This window comes from Taeniopygia guttata, chromosome Z (genome assembly GCF_048771995.1).
Source record: "Taeniopygia guttata chromosome Z, bTaeGut7.mat, whole genome shotgun sequence".
Classification (NCBI taxonomy): Eukaryota; Metazoa; Chordata; class Aves; order Passeriformes; family Estrildidae; genus Taeniopygia; species Taeniopygia guttata.
In genome coordinates, this window is record NC_133063.1 from 55,102,838 (window position 1) to 55,129,020 (window position 26,183).

The following is a 26,183-nucleotide window of genomic DNA, read 5'->3' on the forward strand; positions in this document are numbered from 1 at the left end:
ATGCATCAAATGCTGCACAGTAGTATGTATAGAACCATTTGGGAAAATCTGTTGTAGATCTAATGGAATTTGTTTCACAAGATTATCAAACAAGAAAAAGGAAGAAAAATGAACTCCCTATCACCTGTTAAGATTCAAGCAAAGCAGCAGACGAAGTCCTTGGAGTTTTTTTTTAACAAAACCAACCAACAACCCACTTTGAGGCACAATATGGGCTGCCACCAAAATACTGGAAGAGTAGCTGGAAAGCTGTGCAACAGAAAAGGATCTGGAGGTGCTGATTGACAGAAGCTAAACATGGGCTGACAGTGTACTGAAAGGTGGACAAGAAGGGCCACTGGCATCCTGGCCTGAATCAGTCATAGCGTGGCCAGCAGGACCAGGGCAGGGATTGTCCCCCCTGTACTCAGCATGGATGAGGCTGCCCCTGTGACATGAATTACTGCCAGTTTTGGGCCCCTCAAGACAAGGACGACATTGAGATACTGGAAGCATCTAGGGAAATGTAATGAAGCTAACGAAGGGACAGGAGCACAAGTTCTATGAGGAGCAGCTGACGGAGCTGGAGGTGTTTGGCCTGGAGCAAATGAGGCTCAGGGCTGACCTTATCATTCTCTACAACTGCCTGAAAGGAGCCTGTGGCCAGATGAGGCTTGGTCTCTTCTACCAGGCAACCAGTTACAGGATGAGAGGACACTGGCCTCAAGCTGTGCCAGGGAGTGTTCAGATCTGGAAAATGTTCTTCTCAGAAAGGGTTGTCAAGCTTTGGAACAGGCTGTCCAGAGAAATGATTGAGTCACCATCCCTAGATGTATTAAACAATGTACAGACATAGCACTTATGGACATGGTTTAGTGGTGGACTTGACAGTGTTGGGTTAATAGTTGCACTCAATAACCTTATAGACTCTTCCAACCTAAAAGATTTTATGATTCTACTCACTGGAGTAGTTTTCACTGTCTTCTGTACATTTCAGTCACAGGTAACCAATGCTTTAATAGTCTTTGTTACCTACCTAGGACATTAAACTTCGCAAAGAAGGACGGAGACTTCAGATTTAGCAGGGGTAGAAGAACTACAATCAGGTAAAATGGTACTGTTTTTGATTTGTCCCACCATTCCTCAAAGAGTTCAAAACCTGTTCTGTTGCCAGAAGAGAACATCACACTCCTGTTCTGTGGTGGGTGATCACTAGGAGCACTTGGACAAATGACTGGAAGAAAGGAAAAGAAAAATATCCTCAGATGAAAAGGGTTTTACTTGCACAGAATATTGAGAGCCAAGAGCCCACAACTGCTGGTGTGTTTTACCTACTGAGGACTGCTCAAGTGCAGTGCTCAGTATCTCCGTTCCTAACTTCTGTTTGTTTTTTTCATCAGGAATTCATTGCTAAGATTCCACTGCTAGGCACCTTGCACTCTAACCCAACAGTGGTACAGTTCTCTCAGCTCAGCACAACAAAGATGGTAATTTATCTGAAGCCCAAGATGGGACACAGGATCATCCTTCAAAGTCACACACCTATAACTAGGCCTGTTCAGCGTCCATGTGCACCTGCTGGAATCAAGTCATAGCGATGCTCCCCTGCATTTGGCTGCATATTTAACATTCTAATCTGTCCCTGCACACTTCAGTAAGACCATATCAACCAAAATCCAAGTGCACTGAAGAGCCTGAATTACTGTAAATTGCTCTAAAAATAAACTAAGGATTACAAGAAAGCTACTTAACAACCAGCAGGTTGAAAACAATACACTGAACAAAAACACTCTTGTCATCTTTGTGCCATGACAGGGGCAAGTACATCACTGCCAGAAAACACAACACAATAAATTTAAGATGTGCTCTAGTAACAGTGATAGAGGGAATATCATACTTCTCTTACATGGAGGTTGATCAATTGGCAGCACGTGAAGAAGCGATTGTAAAAAAATCAACCAAAAAGGCCCTCTGAGGAACACACATGTATGAAGCTCTGTGTTGAAATATAAAACTTATTGTTCTCATAATGTCTTATTTAAAATCTTGGCATCCCACAATAGTCAATAGCCATATCGTACACTGTCTCCATTCCCGTTCTGTCAAAAAGGCAAAGGCATAAAAAGAATTCTGACAAATTTCTTGCTTTAAAGTGGATTGTTTCACAAACCTTGAAAAATGCTCTTGTTCTTACTGATCTCCTTGGTAGCCCTGAATGTCCTGTCAAGAGTCACTTGAACATCTGACAGTCCTTAATTTTATGTAGCAGCTGCTTTAAATCTTCTAGTTGATGGAGGATAGTGTGAAATATTGTCTACTTTGCCTCCAAGTTATATCCCCTGCTGCATAAGCATGGGAGACAACAGTAGAAGCAGGAGAGAACACAAATTGATGCCTAGCTGGTAAGGACTGTTAGAGGAGCAGGATTCAACACTAGCTCAAATCCAAATCAGCTGGTTTCTGGAATTATTTCTCAACTCCTTTGCCTGAGTCTAACATCTGTTCTCCAGAAACACAGCTGCAGCTAGTGTTAAACACAGCTGCCCAGCTGCTAGTTGTATGTTTCCCCATTCTTCATGCACTCAGGATAGATAAAGCTTTCTGCTTCCTAAGAAGGCAGTATGGATTCAGTCACTATGATAGAGGCAGAAAATATTCAGGGTTGACAACGCCTTCCTTGCTTTGCTCCTGCCTTCATTCTACACTGTTCTGCCTACTTAAGAGCTAGGAACAGATCTACATACATATGTGTCTGCAGTTTCTTCCCTTAGTTGTGTTGTCACACTCTCCAGAAAGCACAAGCAGAGGTGCAAGTAGCCTGACACTTGTTTCTTTTTTGCATTCAGCATCAAGAAAACTGTTCTTACACAAGTTTTTAAAAAAAATAATCTTGCTGCAGAACTTGTGAGTAGTAAAGTTGCCTCAGTTAAGGTTTTAAACAGTAAACAGAACTAAGGCGCCTCAAAGTTAAAATTCCTTAAGGCAATTCCTCATTGAGCAACTACTGTTAAAAGGTTAACAGTCAGGGTTTTAAGGAGGATATATTCAGGCATACAGAAACTTGTAACTGGCTCTTTAATACTTATTCTCACCTCCACTTTTTAAACTTATTTTTTACTTCCCCAGTTATTCAGACCTCTAAGTGTGCGGTTATTTGGGGAAGTACAAATACCAGATAGAAAATGAGTTTTGAAAGAAACACATAGTTACAGATTATGAGATATACTTTATAACTGGCACGTGGTTAGGCATTGAAACATGATAATTTGTCTTTAAACCCCCACCCAAAACTGGTAACACAATATTATAAGTGCTTCTTACCTTTGTTACTTCCATTGGTGCCAGGAACAATATCTGTTACATTAATGTCATGAACAAAGTCTGCAAAGAAGAAAATCTCACTATCAGCGTCTCATACCTGCTATTAGGCTTTTATCTGTTGACTTAAATGAAATTAAGTAAGAAAATATTTTAGAAAATTGTATCAGAGGAATAACATAGCAGCTTTCACTCACCCCCAGACCCAAGTGAAAATTTACTAACTACTGTAAAAGTGTTTTAAAGTAGCTCTACACTGTATTACTTTCTTCTCAGAAGCCCAGTCCATTTATAAATTTCTAAAGACTCCCCACTCCTGCGATTCTTATTCCACAAGCACACTTCCACTTTTCCCAGCTACTTGATATTGTTGAACAGTAGGCCAGTGAGAAGATACATCTTAAATCCAGCCTATTTTGGGACAGAAAAATAGGGCATGCAAACATACCCCTAGGCTAGACAGTATTACACAGAAAAAGCTTCCCATACTAATTTCCTGATTTTTTTAGAAGAGGCTCTGTGGGATGCTTTTTCCATGTTTCTATGGGAAACGCTGGAAAAAGGTTAAAGCCTCATTGTCATACAGGCATCTTTAGTACTGTTTTAATTTCAGTACACTCCTGTGCTACTTTACTAGTATACCACACCAGGTACTTCCAAGTTTCTGCAGCCTCACCTTTACAAGGGTACTGGATTACATTTCATGATATTTATGTATTATGTGTATATATACACAGAAAAAATGCTTCATCAGCTTTGAAACCGAATTAGTGTATCATTGGTTAAATTTTGCTCCTGTTGCATGTGGGCATGTTATGCATAGAAAATCAATTGGGGCAGTTAGCTTCAGATTTTTAAAATGCAATTAAAAGCAGCTTGTTTCTCATAAAGAAAGGAAAAAGTCCTGTGGGAAGAAAAGTGTTTCCTCTTTCTTTATTTTGATTTATGACACCCTGAATCACAAATAAGTTCCTCATACTTACTTCTACTAGGTCAGAGTATACAACAATCAGAAGATTTAACTAAAGTCACAATTTAGTGTTCTTAATTTAAAACAAGTACCTAATGAGGAGCCATTAAAATTAATAGCTCTTACAGAATTAATGCACTTACAAATTTGTTATAGATGTCAACTTCTGTTTCTTCTGTATTTAAAAAGCAGTTTAGGACTAGCAATTTCATTTGTGGATTTTGTTTTTTCAGAAATGGAACAAGACCATGCAACACCATGTTAAAGACATGATATTGCACTCAGCTAACAATTCTTTCATTCTTTGTGTACTACAGATTTCTAGACCATCTTCCCACAGAAAATCAATTTTCCCCACCTAAATTGTATGTCCAGATATTTTAAGAAGTCATCTGAATGTATTAGAATTAAACAAAGTATAAGCTGCTGCTGAATACTTAGAATACTTACTGTTCCTGCTTAGAATACTTAGAAACACGTGGCTGGAAGATGCCACTGTGACAAACCTACATCCTATTATGCATTTTATCACCTAGGAATTAAGTATGAAAGTTAGGACAAGAAGCCAATGATTGTTATCTTAGACCAAACAACTTAAATAAGAACTCCAAACAAATATACGTAAGGGATAAAGTAAGATGCCAGTCCCATGGAAAAGCAGGACTTTTACTAGAAAATAAGTTTTTTTCACCATTTAAAATTATATTTATGCCATTTATAGTAATAATGCCATTTATTAGAACTGAACTTATTTAATTTAGAGTAATTTAAGATTAAAGTGTTAAACTTGTTTAAGAAACCCCAAAGTCTAAAATGAAATGACTGTAACAGCATATAAATTAAGTCAGCTATAAAATTCATTAGTCATTAACCAATACAGTAAAGTATGTCCTATAGGAATGGTGGGAATTCTAATTAAACACTGTTTAACAGGCTTAGCTGTCTGTGCTGTTATTTGCCTCTGAGATTACCTTCCAAACAGAGTATTTTAAATCTTAGTCAACCTACACAACGCTATGAATCAGATTTTCAAAGCTCTCAATTCATCACCTATTCCCACAACTCTACATTGATTACACACACAAATGCTTGTGTGCCTGTGCATGTACCAGGGTATAAAACCCCAATGTGTTTTCTTTTGTAGCAATGCACACTAAGATTCTTAGCACACTAAGAATCGTTTTTACTGCAAGAGTTAATTGCTTCCTCATGGATGCTTGCTATGGCAATATTTTAAGTATGTTTCTTGACATCTATAATGGAACTATGTTTTTTTTCATTCTCCTGAATTATTTCAACAGTCTAGCCTGTTATATAGCTGTTCAAATAGATACACCCATGCAAACAAAGGGGGAGTGAAAATAGAGTGGAAGCAAGCAGCCAGATTTAGGTTGTTTAAACTATACCAAGAAAACTACACTTCGAGAGAAAAATTGAAAAAGTGGCTTTGAAAACACACAGGACTTTGCCCATAACACCACACATAGGTACTTCTTCTCAATTGATTCTTTTCAGGCAATGTAGCAGGAAAATCAAGAATACACAAAATAGACAATCCTTTTTCAGTATAAGGCAGTATTGACGTTTAAAAAGGATTGCTGTAAAACTTAAACAAAAATGTATACTTACTGTATATAAATTTCCCTGTGTTGAACAGAAAGTTGGACATAAGTACCCAATAAACAATCATGGCTCCAACAAGTGATACCATAGAAAATAAGAGGCTTGACCATTGACCAAAGGATCCAAAGTAATACTTGCAAACATCTGGGAATTCCCAGTTTAAAGTATCTGTTAAAGCTGAAAAAAACATAAAATCCAAAAATATATCTTAACAAAATGTTACATTAGAATCAGTAGAACTATTCAGGACAAAATGTGGGTTTTTTAAAGAATACTCTGACACACATTCACAGTGCTTTCAAGGGCTAAGAAAATTGCCAGTAACTTCAAAACATGGCACTCATTAAATGTTTGAATGAAGAAGCCTAAAGTGGACACTTTTATTGTGGCCATACTACTACTTTTGAATAGTTTCAGAAGCACTGAAATAAGACATGGCAAAAATGCCACCATGCATTTGGAACTAAAGCCTTCTGCAGAAGTTATGGCAAAGTAGGCCAGACCATGAACTATTCCTTAACCTATTCCTCATGCCCTGAAACGAGTTCAGTCACAAACTGACAAAGGTCTTAATGGCCTTTATTTGAGCAAGTGAGATGCTAGTTTATGCACAAAAGTACCAACCAAAGAAAAGCCCCAAGGTGAGTTTTGAACAATAAAAGTACATTCTAATTAGAGCTGCTGTCAGTGACTGCTTCAGCTGCTGATAGAGGGCTTTCAACACAGAATACACATAAGTATTAGGGTAGTACAGGCATACAACACAAGGCGATACAGCTACAGCACATGCTGTTCTACCAGGCAAGTTGATCAGAAGTGTGGAGAACTGGACAGTGCTTCAGGCAAAAAGATTACTCTAATTCCCAAAGTCCCCAAAAACTTGGTAAGTGAACATCTGAAACCCTGCTTGAGAAGAGTTTGTGTTTGGCTATAATAGATAAGTCCCAAGAAATGATGGAATATCTAATAAGGGAAGACAGTCATTTAGCACACAAAGCTTAGACACAGACTACAAAAAATAGAGATATTCAAAGAACAGCTTTTATTTGCAGGTCAGGTCTCACATATAGTAAAGACACATACAAACAGAATCTAATACATATTGGTATTTCACACTTAAAGTATTTGTATGATGAAGCTTTGGATTTCTTACGTATCATTTGTCGTGATTTCACAACTCTGTAACAGCAATAAAAAGTCAAAATGCCCATCAGTAAGATGAGAATAATTCCAGAAGTGAAGCCTGCCTGTTAAGAGGGAGAAATACAGTTCATTTTATTTATGAATATACTACAAAAAAAGAAAAGCAGGCCATATTGCCAAAAACATTTTCATATGCACACATTTTTCATAGTTTACCTGTTTTATTCCCCATGGGATACTTAATATGGATGTACCCATCATGGTATTCCATATCATAAATCTAGGAAGAAAAAATCCAGTGAATATTTTAAGAACCATTCTTACCCCACATTGTCATCTTAGTTAACAACAGTTATGTTGTTAATATTGAACATTCAATAATCATGCATTTTGTGGCTATTATATGGCAAGGTGTTTAACATACATTGTCACTAGACTGGAGTTTTTACCATAGCCATCTGTGCAACTGTCGACTTTAAAAGCAGTTCCTAGTGGACTGTACACGTAGATTTCATCAGGAGCTGGGAGGACATGATCAGGAGCGATCTAACAAATGGATAAAAAACAAGACTTATTAGTAACATCAATGTAACTAATTGTCCCAAACACAGCAAGTCAACTATTGCAAACCACAGGAAATTACAATTTATTTAAAAACAAACAAACAAAACAAAACCACCCCCAAAAAAAGAGAGAAGGTTGTACTATCCTAATTCTCTTCTGGAGGGGGGGTGTGGGGGGGGGGGGGGAAGCCCAACAAACAGTTGATAGAATTTCTAGCTAGATAGCTAGAAAAATGCATTTTTCTTCTGCAAAACTTGTGTAAACACACTGTGAACAGATCATGGTAGCTCAACAGTTCAATTACTGCAGCTGACCACTGCTTTAATCTCATAGGTGGGAGAAATCTGGGCAGCCTGGATCACTGTTAGAAAATGAATGCTGTTTGCATATTTTCTTTCAATGGTGAAAGCATTGCACAAGAAGTAAATAACAGAATAACAGCTTGTGATAAAACAAAACCTTTCTAAGGCACCCAGCTACTACATACTTGATTCAAAGCAAGCTGCAGAACAATTCTCCCCCCAACCTTTATTTCTGCTGCTTATGTAAATCCAGGCTGTGTAAGACCCAACATGCCAGAGGCCATCCAGTTAATAAGGCCCTGTCTTTGCCTTACCAATGCCCTGTCTGCAGGGGATGTGAGCCTGCTATAGTAATGAATCCGCTTATTCATTGCTGAAGCTTCATCAGTGACTCTTTGCATGTCATCATTCACACTGACTATGTTTGTGGGCTCCACGTGAAATGGTCTAAAGGAGGGGGAAAAAAGGGAAGAAAGGAAAACCCTTAAAACCATGGAACACAAGATCTAATACACAACTCAGAGAGCAACTCAGCAACACTCCAGACGGTTTTGTCATTCATTGACACAACGCAAATGAAAAACTATCCATCAATGCCATTGAGGGAAGCTGCCATCTGTGAAAGAACTATGAGTTTATATCCATACTAAAAGGGCCTCCAGGCCAGATTCTATGGAGCAACTTAACATCAGAGCTAATATCCAGCTGTTACGTTTTCAACAATGAATCACACACAGAAATACATGTTCATGAGCTTGGGCAAGCTTATTAGTGCTTTTAACTGGTGTTGCCAGAACTAGTGATGAGGAACAGAGGTAGAAACAGAAAGCATGAGAATGCAGAAGCAGAAAGCAGAGAAAGAGGAATGAGTGGTGGCAGTGAGGACCATCTACGAAAAGATTAGGAACTACTAATCTACTAGCTGAAAACACTATATGGAATTGTCTTTAGTGGGGAAGGAACCAAACCCAACTAAGACCATGGGCTCATACTATCTTTTAAGTCAAGGCAATGGGAATGGACTTTGTCTTCCCCTCCTCTACTCCACCCGAGTTAGACTGCAGGCATGGTCATGGCTGCCGAAGGAGAAAATACGAATACCACATGCCCTTAATTTTCTCTGCACACACAGAGGTACAGAGCAAACACAGTGAAAGCTGCTCCTGAAGTTACATCACCATTCAAATGCAGCTTCATGCAAGGAGCACTATCAGACAAATGTGTCTGAATCACGATATTGATGAGATTTTTTTTCTAACTCAAGTCTAATTTACTTCCATATAGGCATATTATGCTTTTGCTTAGAAACAACCTTGACTCCTAGCACTGAGAGGCTAATTTCTCAAATGAGACAGAGGACACTGCTGTCCTCTAAGACTTAATATATCAGCTTTTTTTTTTTCCTTTCAGCAGTGCTTTTAATTTCTGGAACTACCACAACAGCTTTCTGATCTTCCTCTTCCAGGTTGATGTTTAAATCACTCAAACCCACAGAAGCAGAGATCACAATTAGCTTCCAACTAATAACAACAGAAATTAGGTCAGCAATAAAGTCATGCCATTTATTCTGTAATATGAGCAAAATCTATTTGAATTTACTGTTTTTCAATACCCATTTATGTTTCAGACTACAAAGGAATTTGGGCAACTCCTCCAACCCCAGCTCTCAATAACATCCATAAAAAAGTTCCCATTCTTTTTCCCAATAAATCATTTACGCCTTTGTACTATGACACTACATGTTATCTGTAAGGAAGATAAGAAATACTGTTCCGAAGTTCTTTGCTCTGTCTTTTAAGAGAGGAAGATAGGTTCCAATTCCTGTGTGCTTAAGAGCAGACAGTAGGTGGGAGTAGCTATGAAAGTAAGAAAACCTGACTCACAAAAGGGGAAAATAGAGAACACAAAGTTCCATCTCCACAAATTCATTCTTTCTTTTATCTTAAACTTAATTAATTCTTACATAATCCTTCATCATGGAAAAAAAATGCCCCAGCTTTGCTAAGTTGTTTCCTATTTACTGAAATGAAAACGAATACTTCTGAATTTTTAAAACAGTCTCAATTGACTCTTCTTCCTATGATTATGACATAATGGGGGAAATACGTGTTGTATGTGTGCACTTTTGTGGTGTTCTTATAAACAATTTAGAAGGATATCGCAACTTAACAGAAACAAATTTTAAGTAAAAGCTTTACTACTCAAAATACAGGCACATGGGGCTAACTCACTCCACATGTAGGCAATATATAAAAATACTGTCAGTTCTAAAGGACTTTACTTGTTTCAGCTTAAAATTTACTAGGTTGAGCAAATCATTGGACACAGCTAAAAAATTTCATTAGAAGACCTATAAAATAAAGACTGTAGTTATGAAAACAGGAAAAGTAACTTGTTTAAACTTGTTTAAATGCTGCCCCACCTTCAGGCAACTCTCAGCTATTTTCTTTTTGGACTTCTGACATGAACTATATTTAGAACACTTTTAAGTATGTGTTTTGCTAATTATACAGCCACTGCATAGTGTGAAGACCCTCCTCTCTTTCCTCATCTCCTCTTAATATTATTAGTACATCCCCATAAACTTCCACTGCAACTGTGGAAAGGTTACAGGGAGACAAAGTCCACATTTTGATTCAAAGTGAATAGATCTGTGACAAAGATTTCTTTCAAAATGGTGTCCAACAATTGCTAGCACGGATGTCAAAGAAAATTCTCCCAGAGTGTCAGACAGTCAGAGATTATTTTTTAAAGCAATGAAGGTGAAAGCCAAGGATGATTTTAAAATTAAAGTAACAGAAAACATGCATACAACATCCTATTTTGTGGGAAAAGCAGTGTTGTCAATGACCAGATAGATATAAAGAAAAAAAATTATGCATAGTAAAAACCTATCTGTAGGTAAGAAATTGTTTAAAGAAAGACATTTCATCTTCTTCAGTATTATGAGCAGAATATGGATTAAACAAGCAACTTATGGTCTAGCAGAAAACAAAAGGGCAGGATCCAGAATCTAATCTATGGCTGAGGAAAAGAAAATAAAATTAAGCAATCCCTAAGAAATTGTATATACCTATTGCTTCTGCCTTCTGACTAGAGGAGTGTGTATTTTTATTGTTGCCAGTACTTGGGCTACTTCCCCTCTTGATCCCTGCTACTGTACATCTGGTAAAGCAGCAGTTAATTTGATTTCTTCTAGGGTACCACTGCACCACTAGCCCTGCTGAGCAAGTGACTCCTGAAACATACTGACCAGCAATCAATTTTATGCTATTTGTAGATCTCTTTGGAAACATCAATCTGACTTAGAAGCTGCGTGAGCAGGCTGGGAGGCCTGCTACTTACTTACCCTGATCTCCACTAGGAGAAGATAGCATCCTGTTTAGGACCAAGGTTAAGGTATTGCTCCCAGCAATATCCATACCAAAGACTGGTTGTAGGCCATACTCAAACCTCAAACGGGGGTCTGAGAAGCTCTCTCAGGGATCCAAAGAAGTTCTCAAAGGCTGAGATTTTCAAAGCCCAAAGCAGGTAGCGTATAATTTGGGATATATTTTGAAAAACACAATTTAGGGACTTTATATCTAGCAAGCAAGCACTAGCAAGTATTAGCAAGCACATGCAAGTATTAGCAGCTACAACTACAGCTACATTCCTATTAAAAAATCTGATTTATACAGGCAATTATATCCTATCTCTCACAAGGCAAAACACTTATGAAAAGAATGTTGGACAATGTGATCTGGGAAAGGGGAGAGATTACATGACTGTGATTATGATGTGAAACAATGCAGACAATTCCCATGCACTGAGATAAACTATAACAGCCCTTGAATTTCATACACACTGAAATACACAATTACTGTTTCAGCAGCTAGCCTGAAAAGCAGTGTTATTTCACAGGGCAACAGTAAAACAGAGCTGTTTTCCACAGGACCATGAAAATGGACAACTTGCAGAGTGTCATGCAGGAGGTCCATATCTTCCATACATTACACCCGGCAGGTGTATTTCAGAAAACCTGTGGCTACACTCATGTTTTCTTGCTCACACAAAGGGAGAGTTAATGATAATTCTCTAGAGCTGGTCCAGGAAAAGAAAGAAGAGTGCTTCTGTCAAAACTTCCTAACATTTTTAACTACAGTAGCAATTTAGCAAGCAAGAAAAATGAAAAGAGATGCTCATGATTAACATTGTCCCCTTGTGATAAGCAAAGTTCAAGTGTTGGATTTGGAGGGCTAGAGGGAACTTGTAACAAGAACACTAGTTAACTATGTAAAATTTTGCATAAGGGTGCTACATTCATCTTATGTAATTATCAGCAATGTACCACATCTTGTAGGGCAATGAAGGACTAAGACTAATAATACATACCTCAAGAACTTTCAGATTAAACAATACTGCTTTTCAAGTACCTTTGCTGAAGTATTTTTAAACATCAAACAACTGGTTCTAGAGATCTGATCAAAAACATGGTTAAGTATTGAGCTATTACAGTATAACAGAGATTTTTGGTACCATTATGTCTTTTAGCTCTACATGGTAATATTAATGACTTTAGACAAGCTTTTCATTTTTAAACAAATATGAAAAATCCTTCTTTACAGGATGCTTTACAATTTCTTTCCTCCAAAGAAACCACAAGAAGCCACTTCAGCTTAATGGAGAGATTTCTTTGACACCCCACATCAATCATTTACTTTTTAGGGATGCAATAGGATAATTAAAGAGAAATAAAGCTAGGAAATTCCTACTGCTTTGTTGTCTTACTGAGTTACCAAATTATTATAGGAATGCTGCAAATTGCACAAGACAAACTAAGGTGTAAAACTGATTCACTGTATTGGAAATTAAGGCAAGAAGAAGTAATAAGAATAGGTAACTATTTCATAATTGGCAACTACCTATCTGGATAGGAACACCAGGCACTGGAACAGGCTCTCCAGGGAACTGGCCATGGTACCGAGCCTGTCAGAGCTCAAGAAGCATTTGGACAACAGTATCAGGTACATGATCTGGTTCTCGGGGCTGCCCTGTGGAAGGCCAGGAGTTGGACATGAGTATCCTTGTGGGTCTGTTACAACTCAGGATCATCTATGATTACAGATATCAGATTTCTCTTAAGGAAATCTGTATCGAAGAATTCCACAAGTGACTTGGTTTGTACTTTCTAAGCTGTCTGAATTTACTGAAGCATTAAACGGTGTGCTTACAGATATTTTGTAATCTTCATCATCTTCGCAATACACTTTACCTAAATTTTTCTGCATTTATATCACCATTATAGTAATTACAGCACGATCACACAAGTTTCTTAAATTTGGATGCAGAACTTTTTAAAGTATAGGGTCACTGCTCGCACATTTTAACAAATTAGGAATCATAAGCTTTATCACACCACACTTCAATCACTATTCCTCTTCCCCATCAAAGACAAAAGCTATTTTACTTGTCACTTACCAGGAAACATAAAGGTTCTTAATTAAGGTCACAATTCTTTCCAATTAGTAAGTAGCAATACTAGGAATTCACAGAAATGTTGGCAAAATAAAAAAACAGGGAAAGCAAGCAATGGTGTCAAATAATCACGCTGATGTGGAGTGGTAAAAGCACAATGAATGCAGAAAGCATAGATCTGCATAGGTTGTCGATCTTCTCCTAAGTTAAAAGAACTCTGAAAATAAAGGGAATCAACCACTTTTGCATTAAAAAGGCTTCTCTGACTGCCGCCTACAGACAGTGTTTAATTTATAGCTGTTTAATTTCACTTACTGATGTCTCCTACATTCTGGGAACCTCTGAGACTTCAAAAAGAATAGGGAAAAAAGGCAGAAGACTTGATCCCTCTTTAGGGGGAGGCATTATCAAGTTTTTTCATATGCAAAAGAACCAGCACAAAACATCAATTGCTTATTTGAAGGTTCATCTTGACTGACAACTGCAGTATCTGTTGACAATGAACAGATTTAAAAAGCAGTTTGAAGGAACAAGAAACTCCCTCTTTTCCATACAATAATCACCAGTAAGCCACTGCTGCAATGATATTCTAGTTTTTAAAAGGAGCTACAAAATGGAAAAAACACGCTGAATACTGTGGAGAGGAGCAATATCATCCTCTTTAAAAGGATTAAAAGTGGCTTTATATTTCCCTGAAATTAGCAAAACAATACTACACAAAGTAATTTACAACTCTAAAAAACATTTAGCTTATTGTTCTTATGTAAACACTGAAAAGCATTCCTTTCAAAAATCCCAAATCCTCCAAGCTGTTAAGAAAACCAAATAACTATGCAAACTACTCAAATCTCAAACAACCCAAACAAAAGTATAGAACAAGACTAAGACAGACAAAGAGTAATTACTACAAATCACAGTCAAAGCAAAGTTACCAAGCATTGGGATCCAATTTCTGAATACCAAGATAAAAAACAGGAACAAAGCAAGAGCAAAATCACACTGCATTGTACTATGGCATTTTCACTGTTGGATACTTTAATGCCTAACAGTTCTCCTTCCCAGGAGCCACTATTCTCTGAAGGTTTAATGAAGAAGCTCTTCAAACTGTCCACTTGCTCTGACCACGACTGACACAGACTCCAACGGCCTTTTCTTCCTTATTTCTTCTTTGAAAGTGTGGGGGCTGCCTGTTCTAGTACCGAAGGAAGTGTAGTTCAAACTTGTTTGACCTCTCTATTATTTCCAGGCCTTTCTCATATCCCAGGCCTCATACCCTTCATCCTGGTGCCTCTGCATACCTGGAAGGCAAAAAGGCTAGGTCATGGAAAATGGGAGAAAGAACTCAAGAGAGGAGCTGAAAGGACATTTAGGCAGATCAGCAGAACTAGAGGCGGTGAATGTGGGCACACAATCCAAGTACACACCTTTGTTTTTAGGAGGGGAACCAGATGCTACAGGCTATGACCTTTTATGAAGTTGAGTCTCCAGAAATCACAGGAAACAAACCTAATCACACAATATGGAAACAATACCTAACTTCACTTAGAAAAGTGAGTCTTAGCATTTAGTTGTTTCAAAAAAACCTCTCTTATTGCTACTGCATCACCACAACACCTGAAACCCACTGCTCCTCAAACAAAACACATACTTCCTCCAAAACAAGTCACTCCCGAAAACCATACATATAAATTAGCAGTCTTATGACAGGAAGGGATCAGAGACTCCACAAAAAGAGAAAGATTTAATTTACATTCATTCACAGTTGCCTTTGCTACCCGCAAGTACTCTACCGTTTCCTAGCCTTTATAAACACAATTCTGTATGCTTCTAGACCTGCACTCCCTTTGCTCCCCTGAATTCACTCAGACCCTTATCCTCCCTCCTTTACTTGCATAGAAGAGGATGTATACAGGCTCGAAGCTTTCCAAAGCTGGAGTCGGATAGCACCAAAGCACTATGCTCAAGAACTCCTTTTTTCTGGTGAAGCGGCTTCTGACAACAGGATTTTGTACGCAACAGTGCCATCTCCAGTTCCTTCAAGAAAACTGCTTTACTGAAACATGATAGATGTAAACAGGAAAAAATGAATCCTAAACTGGTACAAGAAGTGCTACGGTGCTATTCCTTCATCTAGAAATGGAAAGCTGATGCCTTCAGCTAGTATGAGAAGGGCAGGTCCCACTCTGATCTCAGTTTTGATTCCACAACCAGCCCACAAAAATCTTAACTGCTGCAGAGGAAGTCTCTCATTCCAAACGTCTTTGTAGAGATGTTAAACTCTAACACGTTAAAAGAAAACATGTAAAATAATTACTTAGCTAGAGGTATTATTTTTGAAGGCGCAGTAATAAGGCTGGACTGATGAATTTTTCACATTCGGTCACTCTTAGAAAGCACTACACTGTTTTTCTTAAAAGGCAGTAAATGCCACTCAGCATAATGTATTTTTTCAGCATCACCTGCAGAATGCATACAGCACTACAGCACCATCTACCCATCTACACATATTGATAGATAGCAACATTGGGCAAACTTGCTTGCATAGTCTCAACATTTCAATTAGTTGTTCTAAATTAAAAAAAAATCATGCTCCACTATACAGACACATGCTGTTCCATGTGTGAAGAGCACTTTAAAAGCCTCATGATGAGTTCTTAATGGAGAACTTCTCTGAAATGATGACAATAGAAAAACCTTATCCTTATAAACAAAACATAATAAGAACATCTGTTCACCCAGTGCTTGGAAATAAAATACTATCATATAGTGACAATTGTCTGTACAGATAGCCTGGCTTCCAAATTTTAATCTTCTGTCTTTGTAGGATTCTGCTGTCAAAAGCAAAGATTAAACAGCTCTTTCCCTTACAGTAATTCTGTAGGTTCATCTTTCCTCATACCTTTTGCACTTATAGTCTTCTGGATTAAACTGTATATTCATGATACCATAATTGCTTTCATCACCTCCCACAGGAACCAAGATAGGTTTGGTATCCTCTTCCATATTTGGTGAATATGTCTCCTTTTAGATTCTGTCAGTTACTTTAGCCTGAAAAAAAGGAAAAAAATAAATTAGCTCACTGAGTTAAGCAAAACTATGTTCCTGCTATGAATTTAACTTTAATCCTGCAGTTTTGCAAGTTCCTGGACTGAAAAGCACCAGCAAAAAACTTCAACATGCCACTTGAGAATTCTCATTCCATAATGCAAACATCATGAAGCATGTATGGTGGGGAGAGTATTTTTTTAAAACACTCTATCCAACCCTTAATCTCTTTCAGCACCACAACAAGGCAATATAAATTAAATATAAATTCCTAAAGGAGATGTATTTCTAATGTGTAATGATACTGCTGAGAACAATCTATCAGTTATAAGAGCCTACTGTTTCAGGAAATTACTTCAAACTTTGCAGCAGACACATATGCAGTTTATTCCAGTTCCAGTATATTTCCCATAATAACGATCAGATTATTGCAGCCTACTGTGTCCAGGTCTTTTGAGTAAAAGGTAATAAATGGTTTAATAATGCATTAATAACTATTATATGCATTTAGACCACTCCTGACCAAAGAGTGGGGAGAAGATCACTTTTAAATGAATATATTTCTACTCAGATTGAATTACAGGCCTTCCATGGAACTTTCTGTGGTCTTGTGTGCAGCTGAACAAACATAATTGCTTAGTGGCACTCAATTCTGCTATCTCCTGAAGAATTCCTCAGGCAGGACTCCTTCAAACAAAAATGTCAGAAGCCAGGGCACTTTCAAACAACGATAGAAGTAACAGTTCTTCCATCATTTCAGAATGCTTTTAAATGTTAGGCTGATGGAAAGACAGATGACATCCAGCGCTGCCACAAGACAAGGAAGGGTAGTGCTGGCTGTTTGAAACCTAGAATGGCAATGGAAGGAGGCAGGAAGAATAAGGTGTGCATCATCCTTCTGCACACTCACGGAAATACATCATAAAGGCCCAATCTCAGAAATCACACCAACCCAAGTTAAGCAGACACAGTTCTATCTCTTCCTAGACGCATATTGTCAATCCTCTTCCATTACCTTATCCTGCTCATACCTCTGGCAAAAAATCAAATCAAATCAAATTAAATCAAATTAAATCAAATCAAAACAAAGAATCTGAAGAAGAGGATGAAAAATGAAAGTTATTGGTTTTCAACCATATCTACTCTCCTGGGTAGAAAAAACTGCTGAAGGATGCATGGGAAAACACTGATGGACAATGTGTCAGGAAATGCAGAAGCATTAAGACTGGCTCAACCTGCCAAGGAAGTGCTTTTTAGAAGACAGACACAGGTAATAGCTCTCTGCTCTCAAGGGGAGGGGATCAGTAAAGGACTCAGTTAATGAAAATTGTACTCAAAGTTCACTGGCATTTATGTGATCCCATACAGAACTGGACAAGGAGGACTGACACAGATGAAAATAAGCTATTCTTTATTTTCCTTTAAACCCAGATCAGTGTTGAATTTGGGGCTTGTTATCCATATGCTTGCATGCCTGTGTGAGGGAGGGGATGGTGCCATAGAAGTAAATTCATTTTGTGGCGCTGACAGATTCCTCCTAGTTTCAACATCCATTACAAGAGATTTGAACCGTTACTAAGTTTAAAGGCATGATTTCGAGTTTAAAGGAATGATTATATCTTGGTCACTTTAGCTCTTTGAGAGGACACAATATGCAAGTGGTAATAATCAAGGCAATCTAAGAGACTTTTCTGCACTCCCTGACAGCATTCTTACTCCTACACTTAATGTTTGCTGTTACACTCCCTAAAAGGGAGTATTCCTTCACCTTTTTCAGATCCTTTCCAAGGACCCCTCTTACCACCATAAACTTACTGCTTTCTCTCTTTTGCTACTCCAGCCTTCTAAAAAACATCAGTTTTGATTCTTTACCCTGAAGTCCTTCTTATCCACAATACCCCATCTGGTTCTTTGGCCCCAGCTAAACATGCTCTCATCCTTCTCAGCTCCTCTGGTGATGCTTAGCAAATGGACTTCTGCTCCTCATGTTCTTTCTATAGTCTCCTATACACTGTCAAAACTGTTTTCCCAACCCACTTTTACTAAGCATTACTTACAAACAGTTCACAACAATATTTTTACTTCTTTTCAGGTGACATGCTGTTCCTCTCCAAACTCTGGTTACAGATACCCTTTTACACACTTCTTTTCTACTGCCTCCTCTTATTTTTCTACAGCACTAGGCTTTCTGCTTTCTCCCTATTGATGCCCTTCCAGTTAAAATTTATCCTGTCGCACATCAACTTCCTACAACAAAACACAGGCCCTGGAGTTTCCACACACTGCTACAGACATCCACCAAGTCGTCTGCCACTCCAATTAAAATATGCAATTACCTTATTTTTAGTCTATTCTAGTCTTTCTCAACTGAACCTCCTGTGTTCATTTTATGAACAGACAAACCTAGGTGTCTAACATGATCCCCCTCACTTGCTCTGCATTTTGCATCTCTCTTAAATCAGACTTCAGATCTAGCCATAAAAATGCAGATAAAAATTTTAGTTCCTAATGCCTGAATTGAAAATTGAAATAAATTGAAATTCCATATAGTCAGTGGTTTTAGCCAGAATCTTCCGTAAGAACACAGTATAGACATCCCTTCTTTCCACAGGCCATGGTTTGTGAGACAGATTAAGCAGACATCAAATGCACATCCCTTCCTTAAAACCTGTTAAAACTTGTGCTTTACAAGTCAGCCAGGTAAGTGCTGACAACAGGGATCACCAGTTTGATTTTTTCTGCACCACTATTGTAAAGAAAGAACCCAGGTTTTACAGTATTCCATGAAGAAAAAGAATCATTCCAAAATATATCACACATTAAGTTTGGCTTGACAGCATGATTTGAGTCTTGTGGAGCTGGCGCTCCCCTGACTCATTAGGGTCAATTAGAAGCCGGGCCTGCAAAGACAGCTTATTTTTTAAGTACCTATTGTTAATAACAATTGAGTTAATGACCAGCAAGCTTATGACCAGCAAACTGGCTACTCTACAAATAGATGCAGCTATGACACATGTAAAGGCTGGAGCTGGAGCCAATACAGTTTAAAGGACAACTGTAAGCACAAAAGCAAAATGAAGAAGAAATAACCAGGTAAATTTCTCTTTTATCTATGCCTATAAAAGACAGCAAAAACTCACTGCATCGTACTACGGCATTTTCACTGTTGGATAATGCCTATAAATGCCTGTAAAACACTCTATTCTGCAAGCTGAAGCACTACATCAGAAGGGCAGCAAAAGGAAACAAGTGGGTCAGAATTTAATAATACAGGTTTCCTGTTGCAGTCATGAACTGTGAAGCAACACCTAAGTCTATATAAGTTATTTTTCCCCAGTCTCATTCTAGGGTGCACTCCACATGACTTTTAGATGGTAATCTTAAAGCGACTGGACCTTCATTAATCCTCACTGGCTCAGCCCTATGAGCTCCTGCTTTCACTGTCTTCAGATTCTCTCAATGTGGTTTTGAAACAGATATTTTTGGAGTCCACTTAAGTTAACAAAATGAATGAAGCATTTATATTCTAGCTTGTAGCGTTATGTGTTGAATTTTAACCTTTTACTTAAGAAACCTCTGCCATGGTACAAAAGGGCATAAGAAAATGCAAATTTCTGAAGCTTCTTGCATAAAGAACAATACCAGAAAGGACTGAAGATGCAAAGAACCCAGATAAAGAGGCTCCTCTGTCTCTAAGCCTACTGACAGATGGGACTCAGATAAGCACCAAAGGACCAAAAGCGCCAGACCACGATCTTCAGCCCCAAGAGACCACCAGAGACCCCCGCAGGACCACCACAGCACACCAGGAGTGCCCAGAAGGGCGTGGACCTATTCAGCATGAGAGGCGAGGACAGGGGGGCCAGGGGTTGAATATGCATGGAAAAGTTGTGTAATGTGTTGCATATGGAACACCTTTGGGAATAAAAGTGTGGGTCAGACTAAAGATCGGGGCACGTTTTTGGAGAGCTATCTCACTTGTGCTGGGCGCTGGCAATACATACCCACTTCATAACTACCCCAAGTAGTGAGGTCTATTTATTTATTCTGCGTATTGCTTCACTTTCAAAGTCTAAAACGCATGAAGGAGTGAAGACAAGGATATGGTAAATTTAGAAACTTCACTGTAGCCTGTGATCTAATAATGTTAGCACTGGATAGCAACACCGTATAAGTTGACTTCCACAGTGAATTTAACAACAGCAGTTTATGGCTCAGTTATACATGTGTGTGATTGAAGCTTTAAGATGAGACAGATCATTCAGAGTTACAGCCCAGGCCATGCAAGAGAGATAGCACACAGGTTTACCCCGGCAGGAACAAAACTGTGTTCAGTTAGTCAATCATCCCAACCATCCCCCAAGCATGGACTGTGCTTAGCTGGTACTTATCAGAGAACTTCCCACAGTGGGCAGGAGGAGAAACGCTGAAAGGATCACTACTCCCACAGCCTCCACCGTGCCATCATGGTGCTGTACAAACAGCAGCTGGAGCACTGAGAGCTCTTCATACTTCATTTCTTATTAAAAGTCACTCTTTCTAAAAAGCACCTCACACTCACGGTTTTAATATCAGAATCTGCTAATCGAAGTATTCAGATCAAACAAGGAAATTATTTTTTAACCACTTGGAGTAATCCAGTCTTCTCTTAAATTCTGAGCAGGATGAATACAGTTCAAGGCATAATACTCAAGTAAGCTGCAGGCTGAGCACGTATGAGAAATAAGCACCATCTACACTGAAAGATGAGGAATTTCAACACAGGACAGCAGAGTTCCTCAGTTCCTGGAGTGAATCCTCAGTCAGAAGGGACTGAAGAACGCTATACTGGTCATGAAAGTAGCAGCATACACTAAGAGCTCCTTAAAATGGGGATAGCATGCCGCCTCTTGCGGCACCTTATAGACACCTCAGCTTGTCCATACTCTTCTACAACTTTTTGAGGAAAAAAACCCCTTTTGAATACATAAGCTGAACCTCTGCCGAGCTTTCGTGTAGCTCTGACTGAACGAACAGGTAGATGGTCAATGCCAAATGATAAATCTAAGTAAAATGAAAAAAAAATAGCATGTTCACCTAGATTTGTCTTGGACGGATAAAGCTTGTTAATTTACATATTTGTGGGCACTGCAGATAAATACTTACAGAAACGAAACAGTACCACCTTAGGCTAAGTTACATTTCAAGCACGATTTTTGTTTTTAACTTAACGGGTTCTCCCTCAGGCCCGAGAAAACCGATGTAAACATTCCCCTGCTTCACGAACCGCCCGAAAAGCTTCCATGCCGTTCCTGTACCTCCGCCCCCGCTGTGACGATCTGCCCGTCCTCCCAGGAACACGGCGTGGCCGGTCAGTGCCCGCGGCCGGTCAGTGCCTGCGGCTGGCAGTGCCCGCGGCCGGCGCGGCTCCTGCCCGGCCCCCCCACCCCGCAGGTCGCGCCCCCGAGCCGGGCGGGAGGCGGCGGGCGCGAAGGGGGACGCGGAGGAGGACACGGCGGCGCCGCCTTCCCGCGCTCCGGAGCCACCCCGAGACCCCCAGCGGCCGCTCCCGCCGAGCTGCCCCGCCCGGGCACCGCCGCCGCCGACCTGCCTGACGCGGCTCCGGTACCCGCGGCTCGGCCCCGGCGGCGCGGCGCTCCCGCCGCGGCCACAGGAAGCGCGGCGGAGGCTCCGGGCGTGCCAGGAGCTCCGGGCGTGCCGGGCCGCGTAGTTCCTGGAGCGGCTGCGCCGAGGAAGCCGCCCAGGCGCTGCGGAGCGCAGGACTACGATTCCCAGGAAGCGGCGGGGCGGTGTATTAGGCTGCCCAGGCGGGGGTCTTACATGCGGACAAGCGTGAGCCAAGTGCCGGGAGGATTTGCACTTGCTGGTGTTGGCTGATGAGATGCCGCTAATAATAATAATTTTAAAACCCAACAAAACAAAACAAACAAACAAACCACAAAAAAAACAAACCAAACCAACTAAAAAAAACACCAAAACCTAAAAACAAATAACAAAACCCCCACACTCATTTGCTTGCACGCTTTTATGGTCAGTATAGTTATAAAATCCATACATTATGCTTGCCGAAACAAACCTGGTCTTCACGTGACTGGATACGGGGTGATGTGTCCAGGGCCTCCTGACCTGCGAGGCGAGGCGAGCAGAGCGCACTCAGCAGACTAAACAATAGGGACAGTATGTCTGGCAATACATTTTAGAAATTAATAATACTGGGTTGTTTTGTTTTGTTTTTGCTTTTTGGAGTTTTTTTTGATGTTGTTTGTTTGGTTGATTGGTATGGTTGATTGGTTGGTTGTTCCTGAGTTGGTTTGTTTGTTTCTCTCTCTCTCCCTCCGCCTTAAATCAAGTTGAGATAATCCTTGTTATAGGAAACCATGGTTAATATATGAATCTACGGGTATTTATAGCTCATGCTTGGGAAAACTGCTGAATTGCAAGAAAGACAGAGAGGTTCCCCATGTGTCAATATTACGAAACAGACTACACAGAAATCACCTCCTGTACTTCCTGTTCAAGTTAAGTCTAAAACATAATGTACAGCTAGCAGCAGGGCTGTCCTGCAAGAAAATTGCTGTGTAATTGAATTTCAGACTGCTGACGGAAATGAGGCAGCAGAGACTTGGCACTACTAATCATCCTGAAATCCTGCTGCACACAAGCTCATTGGGACCAAAACTCTTACTTCTGTACCCAGGAAATTCATCATCATCTTTAGCCTCTGAGGCACTCTTAGAATCCAAGTGTACATTGTGGGCTTTGACCATTAGAAGATTTTGGTTGATGAGTCAAGAAGTCTGCCCAGCTGCTATAACAGGAACTTAAAATGCAATGCTAACACCATGTGCTGGTGCAATGAAAGTAAATTAAACCCACAAAAGTAGATGTGCGTGAAGAACTTTATTTCACCTTGCAAGCTGCTAGTCTCGCTCTTGCAGGCCTGTCTTCTATGTCCTATGCTGTGAAAGATCTGTGTAAGTTAATACTATAGCAGGTAGATGATCTCTATTTCATTGCATTCTTGGTCACTCATTACAGTTCTTGAGTTATGCTTAGGGAAAGTATTTTATTGTAAGAACTATAAGCCTGGCAGAAGTAGATTCCTTCTTCTCCCTCATGAAATCTACTGCCACAGCTGACTTCACAAAAGGCTGTTCAGTCTCTGTCCTTCAGTGTTTGTATTCTGGCTTTCTCTTCTGATGACACATTACCTCCTGGGCAGAATGTCTCTTTCTACATGCTTGGACAAGGCCTAGAAAAATGGGAGCCTAAACTAATTTTGAAGCTATTGGCAAATCTGTAAAACAAACGGATTATTAAATCCAGTTCTAAGAAATTTCCATCTCAAGCTATGTTGAATCATCTTTTTACTGCCTCAAGGCATACTTTACTCTGCACTTGCAGTTATAATTGTAATATGCACAAATTCATAAAATTGAGGCATTATGGAACATTATAGTAGATGAATTAATAACCTTCCCCATTGATGAAACGGAGCATGGTCACATAGCTAATAAACTTGGAGGGGTGTTGCATTTTGTTAGAGAAAATTTCAGGTTTCTTTCTGAAAGGCACTGATAATACATCAAGATAGCATTTAAGATATAGAAACTATTCTATGCTCAAAATCTTGGTTGTTGGCAAAGAGAAAGTATACTCCCTATTTAACTAAGGCAATAAGTTGTTGAAAATATAACCAAAACTCTGTATGTCAGATCATTATTACCACTGTTACACAAAAAGAAAGAATAATGGGGTTTATGCACATATTTGCTTCCTTCCCCTGTTTTTGGTGCTATGGTTACCCTTCTGCAGCTGCTCTGGACCATGAAGTTGCTGGTTTCATTATTGGGCAGTGCTGAGAGGAAAGGACATTACAGCAGGTTATCAGCATCTGGAGCCCATCTCTGAGAGGAATATGAGGTTTACATTGCTGATTTCGTCTTCTTTACTTTAAGGGGTTGCACTCACATTTGGTGCAAATTCTTACAAGTTTTTGTAAAATACTTCTATATGTTTTTCTGGTTAGCCGCAACTCCGTATTATGTTTGAATGTAATACATAAGATGCTATTTACATATGTTGGATAATACTTAGTTCTGGTTTTGCTCAAGCAGGTGACTCTGCTTGAGTAGGGCTGGTTGGATAAAATTACCTTGAGAGTAGTCTGTAAACATCTTGTGCAACTTGTATGCTGTCACCATAGTTTACATTGAATTGTTAGCAGCTGTAGAGGGGAAAAATATTTTGCTCTCCAAACAATCCTCTGAGTTGAAGAAATTAGTTACCATTACCATGGAATTTTTTGCCATTCACAAAATATCATAGTTTGACTTCTCCCAGTGTAGTGCAAAGTAGTCTGGAGGTAGTGGAGAGTGTCCTACAAAGAGTCAAAAGAATCAAAGGAATAAGGAAAGAAACTAACTATCCAAGTCTATCTACTAGTTAGAGGCTGTGACATGTGATTGTAGTTAAAATTAACTGAGATCACTCACCAAGGATTACAGATCTGCTACTATGACTGCATTCATAGTAGCTCCCCATATCTACTATTAAATACTAATAATACTATTATTAGTATTAACTTAAACTGTATGGAGAGCTGAACATGAAGCTACACTGGCAAAGCTGAGGGAATGCTAACCTGTTCCTGGAAAGTAGGAAGAACAATTGGAAACCTTGCAGTTTGGCTTAGATGTGTCAGACTAGCACATCTGCCACTAACCATAAATTTCTCAGGAGAACAGATGCACTGCTGTTTTTCTTTCTGACCATCCAAAACATATCTCCAGGGTGCTGCAAACAGAAGCCATTTTGGCTCATGAAGCAACTTACTCCGCTTCCTTGTTTAGGCAAAAAGTAAAATGGTTACCACAGGGGGTGAAATTTTACTAATGAGCCTCACTCCTAGTTTCAGATGCTCCTTTGGGAACTTGTGAACAGCTTAACACATTCACACAGAGATGCTCCCACTGCAGATTCTCCATCCTTGGACGTTATGTGTCTGACTGAACACTTACTAAAAGCTGGTAATTCCCAGCACTATACACGTTGTACACACACACACACAAAATCTAGAGGTGCAGATTTAACCTGTGAGACAGAGAAGCTGGTTATGTCTCTTAGCCACTTTTCACTCTAACCTGAGTCCTGTATTGATGCTCCTGAAAAATGAACATCTACAAATGGTAGGGCTTAAGAGATGATGGCTAATGAGAAAATAACAAAAGCATTAGTCCAAAGACCACTTTCCAAAATTTCCCAATTGCTGCAGGAATTTGCCTTGATGGCAAAATGTTTAGCACCTGCTAAACATTCAGATGTTTACTGCAGAAATACAGATCTGGTGTCACCTCTCTCTGGAACAGAAGGCATTAAAGTTCTTGAACAGACACACCATTTTTCAAATTGTTTTTCTGACAAGGAAAAACTGTTCAACATGGTGGAGCAGGTTTTAATGTGTTTTACTGTGTTTATGAAATTACATAGGGCATTCCTTAATGTTTTTATGAATAAGGATGCTATGCTGTCTCACAGCATGAAGAGATACAAGATGACACACATTTCACTGGTAACTTGGAAACTCAAGCTGCAGCATCAGACTACTTGCTACTAATTTCAGTAGATGAATTGACCTTACAAGAGCGCAATCCACGTTCTCCTCTACTCCAGTATCATGTCCTGAGCCAGGAATTCAGCTACCTTTCTTATCTTTGACAAGTCTGGTATAACAAAAAAACAGTGGGAAAGAGGTGATCCGGGGGAGTAAATTTTGTTTTGTT

The 26,183-nt window shown here is 39.4% G+C and overlaps 1 protein-coding gene across 8 annotated transcripts in view; it reads right to left on the reverse strand.

Annotated features, from left to right (window-relative positions):
• Positions 1-22,116, reverse strand: part of SLC38A9 (solute carrier family 38 member 9) — a 46,739-nt gene extending 24,623 nt beyond the window's left edge. The window contains exons 1-9 of one of the 8 annotated variants that reach the window (XM_030257653.4): positions 21,988-22,116; positions 16,256-16,404; positions 8,214-8,346; positions 7,458-7,579; positions 7,250-7,313; positions 7,044-7,137; positions 5,897-6,067; positions 3,301-3,360; positions 1,016-1,213 (exon numbers count right to left, since the gene is read on the reverse strand). In XM_030257653.4, the coding sequence (XP_030113513.3) occupies positions 1,016-1,213; positions 3,301-3,360; positions 5,897-6,067; positions 7,044-7,137; positions 7,250-7,313; positions 7,458-7,579; positions 8,214-8,346; positions 16,256-16,359 (946 nt within the window). In that variant the 5' untranslated portion in view covers positions 16,360-16,404; positions 21,988-22,116. Of the gene's footprint in view, positions 1-1,015; positions 1,214-3,300; positions 3,361-5,896; positions 6,068-7,043; positions 7,138-7,249; positions 7,314-7,457; positions 7,580-8,213; positions 8,347-16,255; positions 16,405-21,667 lie in introns of those variants that run through there. The other 7 variants (XM_072922021.1, XM_072922020.1, XM_002186937.7 and 4 more) reach the window with 7 other exon arrangements.
• Between the last annotated feature and the right edge of the window lie 4,067 nt (positions 22,117-26,183).